This window comes from Anabrus simplex, chromosome 1, assembly GCF_040414725.1.
Source record: "Anabrus simplex isolate iqAnaSimp1 chromosome 1, ASM4041472v1, whole genome shotgun sequence".
Classification (NCBI taxonomy): domain Eukaryota; kingdom Metazoa; phylum Arthropoda; class Insecta; order Orthoptera; family Tettigoniidae; genus Anabrus; species Anabrus simplex.
The window spans coordinates 673,794,869-673,809,842 of NC_090265.1; the positions used below are offsets into that span (position 1 = coordinate 673,794,869).

Genomic DNA, 14,974 nt, shown 5'->3' on the forward strand with positions numbered 1-14,974 from the left:
AAAACCGCACATGCTGTTCTATCTCAAAAAGTAATTGTCCGATTTTGAAAATACTTGCATATTTGAACTTGTACGTAGTTAAACTTTTAGGCCAGCTGTATGAAGTTGTGCCGTTCCATTTAAAAATATGGAGTTAATATCTCTGTTATTATTCACCCCAAGAGACTAAGTAGCACATTATTTTACAAGACCCTGAGTACCATTTACAAATATGAAAACTGAATGGTGATATCTTCAATCGATATCTTTAATTGTTTAGAAGTTATTTCCGTATAACAGGTGAATAACCCTGTATATACCAGTATTTACATTTTCTGCACTTGACCACACAAATGCTAGTAATGCCATTCCTTTTGCCAATGGTGGAGCTGTTGAGAATCAAACCAACCTTCAGGCTAAGAACTGAAAACGCACATAACTGAAATATGATGATATTCATAAACCCAACTGGTAACCAAAGAGACAACAAGTTGAATCCTACCACATGTACAATTTTTTTCATCCTATCAGAAATAAGAGAATTATTAAGGAAAGTTATCTCGCACAGCCATTTTTTGTGCTGACAAAAAAAAAAAAAAAAAAACACACACACAAATATAAGGGTGCCTATGGAAGTGCATCGAAGGTGCAAGACAGTAAGATCTACTATAGCATATATACTCGCTAGTTTGTGTAGGAACTATATATTTTTAATTTTTTTTTTTTAATTATAGAACTCGCACTAGGCCAGTGGATGCAAGTTGTTTTTTTTTTTTTTTTTTTTTTTTTTTTTTTTTTTTTTTAAAGACTTGCATAAGTGCCGCTGGAAGCAAATACCATCAATTCTCTTCATTCAAGTGGAACAGCAGATATGCCAAGTCTAATTTTCCTTTGCAATACTTAACCAGGACATTGCAGGAACGTCTCTTAGGTTAAGGAACGTTAAAGGACACTTTGTGCAATTTATGATGAAATAAAAGTCCATTGTTACATATTTTTATATTTGAAATGAAACGTGCAAATACTCATCAAACTTTGTGGAACAGTAAAAGTATCATACACAATTTTACAATTAATATTCTTGAAAGTAGCTACATCAGAAGCCGTTCTGAACAAGTTCAGCGTTTACACAACGTTCTTTGAAAGGGAAATTACTGCACCATCGGCTCCTATTCTCCTTTGGCACTCTGTTTTGGTACTTGGGTGACAGCAGGAGCTCCCACCCGGGTGATTGGGACAACACGCTCCCCTTCAAGTAGAGGCACAACCTAAAACAAAAATATAATAGAAACTATCAAGTCTGTAAGGAGAAAGAAAGTTAAAGAAGATTACGTTAAAAATGTGCATACCTTGCGAGGTGCTTCAATAGTGAGGATTCCATCTGAAGAAAGTTTGGAAGTAACAGTATTAGGGTCAACATCCTTGGGCAATATGTACCGCCTCCGGAATTGGCGAGAGATGAAGCCATGCCCGTCTGGTCTTTCATCATGCTTTCCTTCAACCACAACAGAATCTCCTACAGTCTTGACAACAATTTCCTCAGGTCTGAATTGTTGCACATCAATGTTTGCCTGAAAGGAAAAGAAAACCTTGTAAGAATTTTGCTGAAATTGACCGCATTACTACGGAGATTTATTATGAACAACCAATACCATCGTACCCGGAATCCATCCTTATTGGACTGAATGTGCGACAGGCTGCCGTCACGGGCAGTAATGCGGCGCCATGGTTGGAAATACATGGGATCATGTTGTGGAAACAACATATCTTCATCAAAGAGGCCCAGTCCAAAATTTTGATCGAAGAGCGATCTCGGGCGGAAGACATCCCAGTCTTCAAAGAAGTCACTTAGCAAGTATGGAGCAAGAGACATCTGAAACAGTTTAAAACTTGTTAGGAAGCAACAACTGTGTGGCTATTACTAGAATGGTGTAGCACTTGCAATGCAGACCCTCAGATGTGGGTGGGCAGCATCTGCCATCTTACAGGAATTTGTAGATTTAAGGCTACATGTACAAAATAGTGTGGTACCATTTCAAAAGAAAAGCTAAGTTAGTGCCATGATCATAAAATGTTAATGTCATGACACAGTACTTGAAGTCTGATGATTAGCCCTTTGGTACCATTACTGAAAGCGAGAACAAAATGTCAATATCTCTAACTGTTCACAAGTTAATCGAGGTGGGCAACTTTGCCAAATAACACTGGATATGGGAAGAATCCTCATATTAAGTTCATAAATTTATTACTTTTATTCCTTTTATTTTTAAAGCTACCGGTACGTTGCGTACTGCAAATAATTGGTATCCCGGAGACACAAAATGGGAAATCACATTCCGCTTGTTACCTTATTGTGCGTAATGTTAACAACCTTTTCCCTATGCATTATTAAAACTTTGAATTATATGTGAATATTATTCCCCCCCCCCCCACTTCTAATGTCCTGAATCTTCCAAAAAATACTGCATGCGCATGCACACACTTGAAAAAAAAAAAAAAAAAAACACTCACTCTCTGCAGTAGCGGCGACTAAGGATGGGGGGGGGGGGGAGGCGGCGAGGGTTGCGCCTCACTTTGTAGAGAAAACATTACATCTTTATTCCATTTTTGCCGGCTGAAACTAGGAAATATAGGAATTATTTTAAAAAACAATTTGTGCAAATGTTTAATTATTAACAAAATTATCGAAAATACGCACAAAATGTCGTTCGTCGCGGCTAACCGATTTGTATAGCGCCACAGCAAGTAGTGGAGACTTCGCAAAGAAAAAAGCAAGCTATGAGGAAGGGTAACAGTGGACACCGAGGTATGATTCACCTGCTTGCCGCGTGCATTCGTCAGTCTCTTTAATATTGTCCGTTTCTTAGCGGATAGTCAAATAATAAATTATTTTTTTAATTTTACAATCACGCCGTACTTCTATTTAATTGTAATACGTGTGTAATAGTGTTTCTTTGGTGAAAGTACAGTATTGGATCAAAATCTCAAAAAACCACAAGTTAGTAAATTAAACTGTCAACCTTTACCTTTCCATCGAAATTCGCTCAAAGAGCATCGAAAGCTTACCGTTTTGTAGCTTTTTTTTATTCACTTTTGATGTGTGCAACACCCTCCCTCCCCTTCTAATCCCCAATCGCCGCTACTGCTCTGCAGAGCTGAATTATGTCAAAAACTTTGGTACAAACTTGAAAAGAAAAAAAAAAATTATCACATGCACCTGACTTTCAGTTTTTCTCGTAATTACTTGGCAAATTTCCAGCTTGTTATTTGCATCCACCACACTTATTGACAAAGGTTATGAAATAAACATACCTACAATTTCATAATCTGGAAGAGCTACAGCTTAACATTGATCGTGTGCTGAACTTAGGGTCTTCATCAATGAGCCAACAACAGAGTAGCATCCTTTAAACACCGGATTCTGCAAGATTCCTCAACTGAGCAACGCTGGGCACTGCAAGCACTTGAATAGGTACCGGTAGCCATTTGCCGTTGGTTAGAGGGGAGCAGGAAGGAATTGGACTTGAGAAGAGTCACCACGTTGATTTTGATCAAATACAGTATGTACCAATTTTGTTACTTTCATTGACCTGTCTGTCTTATCCTTGGCTTTGACAATGCGAAAGTGACTGAGGTATGAGCGATACTAGTAATGCCATTCCTTCTGCAGCCAGTCCCTGCTATGAATGGTGTGAAAATGTTGCTCATAGGGTCGGTTGGTGCATGCATTTCAGTGGGCTTGGCAGACCGATATGTCATAGCAACTTCTGGCTCGGTGAGGAAAGCAACGGGAAACTACCTCCTCACTTCTCTAGTACGCCTCTTCATCTATGACAGCTGATGGCAGAGCTGTTGAGGATCCAACCAGCCTTAGGGCTGAAGACTAAACATACATACAGTATGTACAGTCTCTACTGTATTTGTTTTGATGAAGGAAATTTGCGCATGCACGCCCTTCCCCGATGTGCGAGGCGTTGCCAAACAATGAATTTACAAGCAAGACTTGTTATTGAAAAATGTCAATCTGCCATCGTGCACAATGCACTAGATGCATTTTAAATCTCCTATGTAAATTAAAGAATACTCCAGAATTCTTAGAAAATACTGAACACATTTCAAATGCACAACTAATGTTTTCATAGTCATGTTAATAAGCTGCAGTAGCAAAATGGTCATATTTCTAACCACCTTTTCATTAAAGGAATTACATTATGGTTCTGTATTGACGAAGACGGAAATACTTTGAGAATGACAAACATAGTATGCCCAAAAATATTTCATAATTATTTTAAGTTGCTTTGTGTCGCACCGACACACAAGTCTTATGGCGACAATGCAATAGGAAAGGTGTAGGAGTGGGAAGGAAGCAGCCGTAGCCGTGCCCGGTGTGAAAATGGGAAACCATGGAAACTATCTTCAAACCTGCCGGCAGTGGGGTTCGAACTCACTATCCCCGAAAGAAAGCTCACTGCTACGAGTCCTTAACAACACGGTGAATTCGCTCGGTTCCACAAAATTCATTTGAATAAACAAGACTATTCAAAATAAAGTACAGTCTATTGCACTTAAGAAAAAACACCGTTTTATCGTGTTCAGAAAAGCTATAAATGTGTAACTTATGTTCGTACAAGAGTGGCATAAAAATGCTACATTGGAAATCGGGTTCCTTTCGGGATACTTACAGAAAAAAAAAGACAAAAAAAAGGCTCATGAAGTATAAACAATGAATGATTTAACCGAACAAACTTTTGCATACCGGTAATCATGTTAACAGACTGGTGTCGCGATTCCTTGGATGAATCGTTAACAACGAGGCCTTTGGTTTAAGAGGGTTCCATTTTCGATTCCCGGCTGGGTTGATTTTAGTCGCGTCTTGTTAAATGATTCGGGAACCGAGCGTTTTGTGTTCTTTTAAATGCTAGGCGCAAACTTTAGATTTCTGGCCGCTGCGACAGAAAAAAATCGCCGTCATAAGATTTTTTTCCGCTGCGCGTGCTGGGGAACATTTTATATGTCTAGACCACTGGTCTAGACCTATGTGGTTCGGCATTTTTTACTAGACTTCCCATATTTCTGCTCATAAGATTGAAAAATAAATAACTGCCCGAGGACAGCATCTATTCGCTAAGCCCCATCACACGGAAATACAATGTCGCAGAATAACGCAAGTTCTGCAGTTTAACTACTAATTCAGACTAAATGCTTTACATATATCCACCAGCATTAAACTAAGAAAAGTTCTAGAAACAACGTCGCATTTAAATACGGCGTAGGTACACGAGACTTTCTTCCTCCGAAAACCTTCAAAAGTAGGACGTAAAAAAACAATAACATTATTAGACTTCCTTTACGGTGAAAAATTCACATTAAAATATGAAAAAGAACAAACCGAGCTGTAAGGCACACCAAATACGAAAGACAAACTGCGCATAATGGCAATATAAGAAATTAAGAAGCTTTTAACAACTCGCCTTGGTTCAGTAGAAAACTCGAGTCTCGTCCAGCAGCAAGTTCTCCAAAATATCGTCACCGACTCGTACGCAGCAAAGAGAAGCTCTAACAACGCTGCATCCCACTACCGTCTCATTTATGTACCCTTATTTCTCTATCATCTAGAATATTCTGGATACAACGATTTTGCGTGCCTCTGGGAAAGTACATCGTACCGGTGTAACTTTCTACGCACTTCCATCCGCGCAGCTGTTTCGCAGCCATCGACGATCTGCGACATCGCTTGTACTCAAAACCGATTGGCTGAAATGCATTCGAGCCCACATCGCTTACGACATACAGGAGTGGGGAGCGAAAACAAAAGGAATGTTTCCTGGGAGTAGGGAGATTCGAGAGAAGGAATGTACTGTCCTTTTTCAGTACCGTTGTTATTCCTATCAATTTATGTTGCTTTATTAAAATATTGTATTCTGACCTTAGATGAACAAAGGATCATACAGCCAATCTGAAAATTGCATTAATATCGTGGGTTATGTAAGTTGATTGGTGTAGTGGTTAGTGTGATTAGCTGCCACCCCCCCCCCCCCCCGGAGGCCCGGGTTCGATTCCCGACTATGCCACGAAAATTTGAAAAGTGGATGAGGGCTGGAACGGGTCCACTCAGCCTTGGGAGGTCAGCTGAGTAGAGGTGGGTTCGATTCCCACTTCTCCTCCAGGCAAATGCCGGGATGGTACCTAAATTAGGCTAAGGCCACGGCCGCTTCCTTCCCTCTTCCTTGTCTACCCCTTCCAATCTTCCCATCCCCCGTCCGGCTCCATGGCTAAATGGTTAGCGTTCTGGCCTTTGGTCACAGGGATACCGGGTTCGATTCCCGGCAGGGTCGGGAATTGTAACCATCATTAGTTCATTTCCCTGGCACGGGGGCTGGGTGTATGTGTTGTCTTCATCATCATTTCATCCTCATCACGACGCGCAGGTCGCCTACGGGAGTTAAATAAAAAGACTTGCACATGGCGAGCCGAACCCGTCCTGGGATCTCCCGGCACTAAAAGCCATACGCCATTTCATTTCATTTTCCCATCCCTCCACAAGGCCCCTGTTCAGCATAGCAGGTGAGGCCGCCTGGGCGAGGTACTGGTCATTTTCCCCAGTTGTATCCCCGACCCAGTGTCTGAAGCTCCAGGACACTGCCCCTGAGGCAGCAGAGGTGGGATCCCTCGCTGAGTCCGAAACTGGGGGGGGGGGGGGAAACAAATAAAGAAGAAGAAGATTTAAGTTGATGGAGTGATTTGATTGATCTGCAGTAAATATCAAAGTTACTGTTAGTTTCTTTGAGAAACTGTAACTGCAGTTTTTACAAATTTTGGCTCGAGCTTCATGACAGCTGTAGGCTTACTCATTGATTGAGATATATCCAAACAGTAAGATTTTAAGAACTCGCTTCAGGACAAATTTCTGGAGTGTTACATTATCCTTGATACCTACGTTAGCATACATATAGAATTATAAATGACGATAACACTTTATCCATTCATAATTTTCAGCTCGACCAAATACGAACCATGCCATGTGTTTGGTACAATGAACTTAAACAGAAGAATCTCGAAGGGGAACGAAATAGAACCAGATTTATGTTGCGCAAGTGTGGTGATAAGAAGGCAATGGGCTGAAGAAAATCAAGGAAAGGGGCATGCTATAACAAGATTGTGCCACACACGGATTACACCACAGAATAGGTAAAACAGAGCAAACGGCTGCGCGGTTTGGGTCAAGTAGTTGTAGTTGTCAGCTTGTATTCGGGACATGGTGGGTTCGAACCCCACTGTCGGCAGCCCTGACAATAGTACTCCCTGGTTTCCTATTTTCACACCAGGCAATGCCGAGGCTGTACCTTAATTAAGGACACGGCAGCTTCCTTCCCACTCCTAGCCCTTTCCTATTACCGGTACGATCCGACTCGTTGGCTGTATGGTCAGCGTACTGGCCTTCGGTTCAGAGGGTCCCGGGTTCGATTCCCGGCCGGATCGGGGACTTTAACCTACATTGGTTAATTCCAGTGCACTCGGCTAGAAATAGCCACACGAAATTATTATTATTACCGGTACGACGTCGCCATCAGACCTGTGTCGGTGCGACGTAGGCCTAAAGCAAATTGTAAAAATACATGTAAAACTAAGCATGCCATCAACCCAGTGATAACTACAGCCTATGTGTGTGTGTGAGCGAAAAATATCGTATATACCGGTAACCACCTGCCCACGAGTGAAATCCGCGTCCGAATATAACAAAAACTAAAAAGCAAAACAACAGATACCGTAGGCCTACTCTAGATGCCCAACTCGAGCGAACCTTAATTCATGTATTAGTAAATAAATATTTATAGACCTACCTATAAGTACGTTTCTTTCGCAATAAGAGGAATGAATGTTACCGTGTTGCGCCATATGAACCTGCTGCACACTACAGTACACATTCTCTTTGCTGCATACCACCCGTTGTCGTATTGCGCTATACAGTTCAGTTTATAAGAACCTTTGAGAAAATTTCCATTGCTTCGATTCATATTGGGTACCATGCACATTTTGCAATTTATCGTGAAAATCGTAACTTTAAAAAATGGAAATCAACTACAAACCACGGTGTTTGATTACGGTACCGGTACATCGATTCTTCACGAAGGCAGGCATATTAACCTATACGCAGAATAGACTAGGATGACTGCGGTTGTTATTGGCACTTGTTCTGTTATGATCAGTGTAAACAGTAACCTATTGTAACTAGGCCTATGTTATTTAGGCGAAATAGAGGTTGTACTTACTGTTGGCTACTCATCATTTTTTAAAATTTGTTTTTACAATTATACTTCACGTCGCACCGATACAGATAGGTCTTACGACGACATCGTTGGGATAGGAAAGGGCTAGGAGAGGAAAGGAAGCGGCCGTGGCCTTAATTATGGTACAGCTCCAGCATTTGCCTGATGTGAACATGGTAATACAATAAACTAATGTTATTGGCTTTACGTCCCATTAACTATTTATGCGGTTTTCGGAGACGCCGAGGTGCCGGAATTTTTTTTGTTTGCTAGTTGCTTTACGTCGCACCGACACAGATAGGTCTTATGGCGACGATGGGACAAGGAAGGGCTAGGAATGGGAAGGAAGCGGCCGTGGCCTTAATTAAGGTACAGCCCCAGCATTTTCCTGGTGTGAAAATGGGAAACCACGGAAAACCATTTTCAGTGCTGCCGACAGTGGGGTTCGAACCTACTATCTCCCGAATACTGGATACTGGCCACACTTAAGCGACTGCAGCTATCGAGCTCGGTAGTGCCGGAATTTGGTCTCACAGGAGTTCTTTTACGCACCAGTAAATCTACCGACACGAGGCTGACGTATTTGAGCACCTTCAAATACCACCGGACTGAGCCAGGAACGAACCTGCTAAGTTGGCGTCAGAAGGCTATGCCTCAACCGTCTGAAGCCATCTTCAGGGCTGCCGACAGTGGGATTCGAACTCACCATCTCCCGAATGCAAGCTTACAGCTGTGCAACCCTAACCACAGAGCCAACTCGCTCAGTATAAACAAGGAGCATCATATACACTTTTCATATTGAATACTTGGTTAACAAACAAGATTATTTCTTTGAAAATCAGGTCACAATGTACATTCAAGTAATGTGAAAAAGAAAATTGGAGTTATCATTTATTCGTATAGCATGATAAGGACACGCCATGATAATATGACAAATAGTAAACAAATCAGAAAATGTAAGTAATTTCCTGATCATATGCTACTGTTATAATCCAAGGATCTGACTCAAAGTCAAATTTTACTTTCAACAAACTAAGCTCGCATTGTAATCACAAATGCTTATAGCTCATCACTGCATTATCCTATCAGTTTTTAACTACACTTGAAACATTTTTAGCAATGTTCCGTTTATTCAAGTTTCCGACTGTGGAAAGCACAGAGCAGTGCCGATATGCACATCCAGTCTGGTAGGCCACATGAAAACTATAAAATGTTGCAAATTATGTGATATTTAGTACCTAACAGTAAGTTGGTGATCTCTTTCAACAATGTATGCACCAACAATAGATTAAAGAACATAATGCTTTCTTCTAGTCGCTATAAAATCGAAAAGTAATCATTGTTACCACCCCATGTAGCCTCGCAGACTGATCCTGGGTATTTGAAAGTTAAAAAAGAAAACAAAATGGGAAAGAAATCAGTGTAAATGTATGAAATTCTTGAAGTTATACTATGTATACATGTATCGTACCTTCAAAAAAAATATGGCCTCAGCTATATATATATTATAGCAAAGCAAAGCCATCTCCTTAAATACATCACACTCTAGGAATGGGTAAATGTCATGCAAACATACAACCTTCAGTATGGTACAGTAAAGTTCATTTTCCTTTACACACGTGCATAGGAAAATGAACTCAACGAAAATTGTTCTGATGGATTGCATATCAATATATGACTGGAAGGCGTGACCATTCTTAAGGGAAATAATGGATAGGAAGAGCATTGTAACATTCGCCCTTTTGGCAAAACAGGGACGATATAATGTAGGTACCTAATGAAGGGAATAAGCAGTAAAATACTCTGAACAGAGATGTCAAGTATATGGAGTGCAGGTCTCTTTATTCTGGGCTGAAAGGTCATTTTTGAGTATGAGAGGACTGGAAAACTACCAGAGATTAACAATTTCATCTATCAATCCTGAATGTTCATCATGTTAAATTGCAGATTTTAGACATGGAGTCTGCAGCTAAATTGCTTGATTTTTTTTAAAAACAGTTTGCTTTACGTCGTACCGACACAGATAGGTTTTATGGCGATGGTGGGATAGGAAAGGGATAGGAGTAGGAAGGAAGCAGCTGTGAATTAGTCACTTCATTTCTAGGGCAGAGATACATTAAGTCAACTTTTTGTAAACTGAATCTTATTTTGAGCAGACAAGTCTATTCTGTATTATACAAATATAATCCTGCAGTTGTGCAATGTGTGATAATTATAGAGCAATAATGAAATAAATTAAAACACTGTAGGCATATTTATTTTCTGTTTACTTCTTTTCATATTTCCTATCACAAGGATGATGATTTAGACCCTCTGCTAGAGATTAAAACCCAAACCTAGAGAAGAAGATAGGATCCTGGCTTACTCAGCTGCCCCAGTATATTCAAGGTGGAGGCCCTGGCTCCGAAACTCATCATAAAGTAGTCCATTCTCAATACAGGATTCCATGTATAAAATTTTCCTAACAAGTAAGTATTTAAAAAAAAAAAAAATAGTTTTAAAATCTTCCTACACACCTGAATCTAGGAGATATATTAAAAGTTGAATGTCTGTTATATAAATTGTAAGGAAATTTTCTTACATTTACTTTCATCAAGTTAAAACAACATATTCTCATTTCTCTTGCTAAGTGTACAATTTCTGTATTGATCTTCTTTTAACAATTAGGGCATATACCTGGATAGTTATGGAACAGTGATCTTTTCTTTTATTCTACACTGAATTGAAAGAAACACACTTTAGGGAAAGAGGCAGTAAACCAGTAACTTTGAAGTTTATTCTACTGGTACCACTGTTGTAGCTTCCTTATTTATTTATTTTTTTGTTCTACAATTGACTGTACGTTGCACCAACACAGATAGGTCGTATGGCAATGATGGGATAGAAAAGGGCTAGGAGTGGGAAGGAAGCAGCTGTGGCCATAATTAAGGTACAGCCTCAGCATTTACCTGAAGTGAAAATGGGAAAAGACAGACAACCATAATGGGACTGCTGACAGAGGGGTTTAAGCCCACCTATCTCCTGGATGCAAGCTCACAGCTGCCTGCCCCTAACCGCATGGCCAACTCGGTGTTCCTAGACTTTTACCACCTGTACAGATATTCATCATTACCTTTTTGTCTCTTTCCTTTTCCTGTGTTTATCCAGCTCTCTTCTTATTAATTTTGCAAACATATCCAATATATAATCAGAAAGAATGCTTTCCCAAATCTTACAGGCAATGCATGTCAAACTGACTGGCCTGTAATTTTCAGCTTTATATCTATCACCCTTTCCTTTATACACAGGGGCTACTGTAGCAACACTCCATTCATTTGGTATAACTCCTTCATGTAAAAATAATCACTATATCACAACCCATTGTCTTTAGTATATCCCCTGAGGTCTTTTCAATTCCAGCTGCTTTTCTAGTTTTCAAATTTTGTATCTTATTGTATAAGCTGTTATTATAGATAAATTTTAATACTTCTTTAGTATTAGTCACCTCCTCTCTCTGGACATTATCCTTGTAACCAACAATCTTTACGTACTGCTGACTGAATACTTCTGCCTTTTCATTAATGATTCCTGGAATGTCCTTCTTGAAACCTGTTTCTGCCTTAAAGTACATATACATAGGCCTACTCTTCCATTTTTCACTAAAAATTGTATGACCGTGAATTATGCTTGCCATCATGTTATCCTTAGATGACTTCTTTGCTAGATTCAGTTTTCTTTCAATTTCTCCTTATTTCCACAGCCATTTCTAACTCTATTTCTTTCCAACCTGTACCTCCTTATTAGTCTCTTTACTTCTCTGTTATGATATAGCGAGTCTTTACCATTCCTTACCACCTTTAAAGGTACAAACCTGTTTTTACATTCCTCAACAATTGCTTTAAATCCATCCCAGAGTCTGTTTACATTTTTATTTACCGTTTTTCACCGATCATAGTTACTTTTTAAAAACTCCCTCATGCCTGTTTCATCAGCCACATGGGACTGCCTAATAGTCCTACTTTTAAGACCTTCCTTTCTATCACATTTATTTTCAACTACGACAAAAACAGCTTCGTGATCACTACTACCAACTGTTACTTCAGTTTGTCTGTAGAGCTCATCTGGTTTTACTAGCACCACGTCCAGAATATTTTTCCCTCTAGTTGGTTCCATCACTTTCTGAATCAGCCGTCCTTCCCGTATTACCTTATTTGCCATTTGTTGGTCATGCTTCCTGTCGTTCACATTAGCTTCCCAATTGACATTTGATAAATTGAGATCACCCACTACAATCACGTTCCTTTCCAAATCGTTTTCCACATAGCTGATTATCTTATCAAATAATTCCAAATCAGCACCAGCACCTCACTTTCTTGGGCTATACACTCCAAAGACATCAAGTTGCCTATTATCTTTAGAGATGAGCCGTACACCTAGAATTTCTTGTTTGTCAACTTTTTTCGTAGCTTACAAATCCTCCTTTTACCAGAGTGAATACTGCTCCTCCTCTTAGCATGCCTATCCTATCTCTACGATAAACACTCCAGTTGATATAGATGTTGATTCCCATAGGGAATCGGAAACATTTGTTCCGAATGAGTAAATTTATAATACCAATATAAATGGTCCGTTATTGGACATTATAAATTTTCCAGCTAACTCATTCCTGGTTGCCAGCGTTTCGCCCCCGTGTACTAGGCTGGGCTCATCAGTTGGTACCTAGCACACCTACCAAGACGCATGGCTAGTGCATACCGTGGAGGCCACTGCGTAGGCTAATTGTAGCCACCGGCAGTGCCAATGCACTATGAGAGACTTTGTCTCACTACCACACTAGCACACGGGGGCAAAACGCTGGCAACCAGGAATGAGTTAGCTGGAAAATTTATAATGTCCAATAACGGACCATTTATATTGGTATTATAAATTTACTTATTCGGAACAAATGTTTCCGATTACCTATGGGAATCAACATCTATATCATCTGATGGCCAAGCAGGCACAACTTTTTGTAGTGAGACAAAGTCTCTCATAGTGCATTGGCACTGCCGGTGGCTACAATTAGCCTACGCAGTGGCCTCCACTGTATGCACTAGCCAGCGTATTGGTAGGTGTGCTAGGTACCAACTGATGAGCCCAGCCTAGCACACGGGGGCGAAACGCTGGCAACCAGGAATGAGTTAGCTGGAAAATTTATAATGTCCAATAACGGACCATTTATATTGGTATTTTAAACACTCCAGTGCCGTGAGAAAATTTCTGCATCCATTATATCATTTCTCAGCCATGATTCAACTCCTATTAGAATATCTGGTAAGTATATATCTTACATATAACTAATCTCAAGATATATCTATATATATATGTATTACATTACTTAATTTTATTCCCCCCCCCCCCCCCCCTTTTTTTTTTACAATATTTCTACAGTTCAACACTAACATTTTTATGTCATCCGTACTTGACTTCCAGACACCTGTACCCTTATCACGACCACCCCATTTCCCTGAATGTACCTCGCTATAACCCTTCTAAACAAATGTCCTACCTTATATGTACCACTGCAGTTTAAGTGAAGGCCATCTCAGCGCAGACACCTATCTTCTACCCACCCATTAGAATCTAGAAATCTCATTCCCAGTTTCACACTTACCCACTCCATTGTCTCATTTAAATCCCCAATCATCTTCCAGTCAGTATCCCTCCCACACAGTATTCCGCTCCCTTAAACTTTACCCTGCTGCATTTACAAGATCCCACACATCCCCATATCCGTGTCTTTTTGTGTTTTCATTCTGAACAAAATCCAAGGTTACGGATGTATGTATGAGGATCAAGTATACCTCTCATCCAAATTTGGTACACATATGACTTACTATCTGGAGAAAAATAATATGGGGGGTAAGACACCCCTAGGATGGGGATGACATGTAAAAAATATTGTAAATGATGGTTATTAGTGTTGAATCAAAAGTTCTGTGGGTCACTGAGATGAACTGATGCTCTAGATGCTGTTTGTGTCCAAAGTCAGCCTCCAGCGGCATGGGAGTTGAGAAGAGGTAAAAAAGAAAAATGTTCAAAATTATAAAAATTTGTGTTAAATCCACGATTTTTGGAGTCACTTGGCTGATTGCTGATGGTCCCAGTGACAGTTGGAATTGTGAACATAATATCTACATCATCATACAAGTACATACGGTTATAATTTCTTTTTATTATTTATTTGTAAGAATCAACTACTTCCCACACAATCTGGCCTGCCGCAGAGACAAAGTTTAATATGAAACTGAATAATGTCAAACTGAAACTTAAAATTTTAACACATAACAACTACTACTATTAATCTACAAAAAGTCACAATAAACAAACCTACAAACATTAACTTCAAACAGAAACCTTGTTACAACTTTTACTTCCTCTAAACAATGATGTTTGGTCATTTTTCCAGATACATTGGAAACTGCACGAAGCAGATCCCGCACACTGGTCTGAAGACCTCACTAAATCATTCAATCGGTAGTAGCGACAGGTGTGTATGAAAAAGAGAAATAATCAACACAGGTTTATGACTCGTGCTTACTGAGAATTCCTCGTTCATGGGGAACAACTGCAAGCCTCAATCCCTAGTATGAAAGAGGTTCAACGGGTTGCCCGGTCCTTTCGGATTAGAACATGGTGATACCTTCAGTGCAGCGCGCATATGGCCCAGAACATCTAAGGGCATCACAGACCCTGTTATTGCTGAATCT

The 14,974-nt window shown here is 40.0% G+C and overlaps 1 protein-coding gene across 1 annotated transcript; it reads right to left on the minus strand.

Annotated features, from left to right (window-relative positions):
• Window positions 1-959: 959 nt before the first annotated feature.
• LOC136871938 (alpha-crystallin B chain) lies at window positions 960-5,685 on the minus strand. The gene is made up of 4 exons (XM_067145682.2): window positions 5,451-5,685; window positions 1,640-1,852; window positions 1,329-1,550; window positions 960-1,247 (listed from the first exon to the last, which is right to left on the minus strand). Exons 2-4 carry the CDS (start codon window positions 1,850-1,852, stop codon window positions 1,149-1,151), a joined length of 534 nt encoding a protein of 177 aa, XP_067001783.1. The 5' UTR covers window positions 5,451-5,685; the 3' UTR covers window positions 960-1,148.
• Between the last annotated feature and the right edge of the window lie 9,289 nt (window positions 5,686-14,974).

What these genes read in the sequence shown, in the direction of transcription:
- LOC136871938 (XM_067145682.2), bottom strand. Translation starts at nt 1,852, where the DNA reads ATGTCTCTTGCTCCATACTTGCTAAGTGACTTCTTTGAAGACTGGGAT. An exon ending in CCAATAAGGATGGATTCCGG is followed by an intron (nt 1,551 to 1,639) that starts GTACGATGGTAT and finishes TTTTCCTTTCAG; the next exon opens with GCAAACATTGATGTGCAACA. An exon ending in CTATTGAAGCACCTCGCAAG is followed by an intron (nt 1,248 to 1,328) that starts GTATGCACATTT and finishes TTTTTGTTTTAG; the next exon opens with GTTGTGCCTCTACTTGAAGG.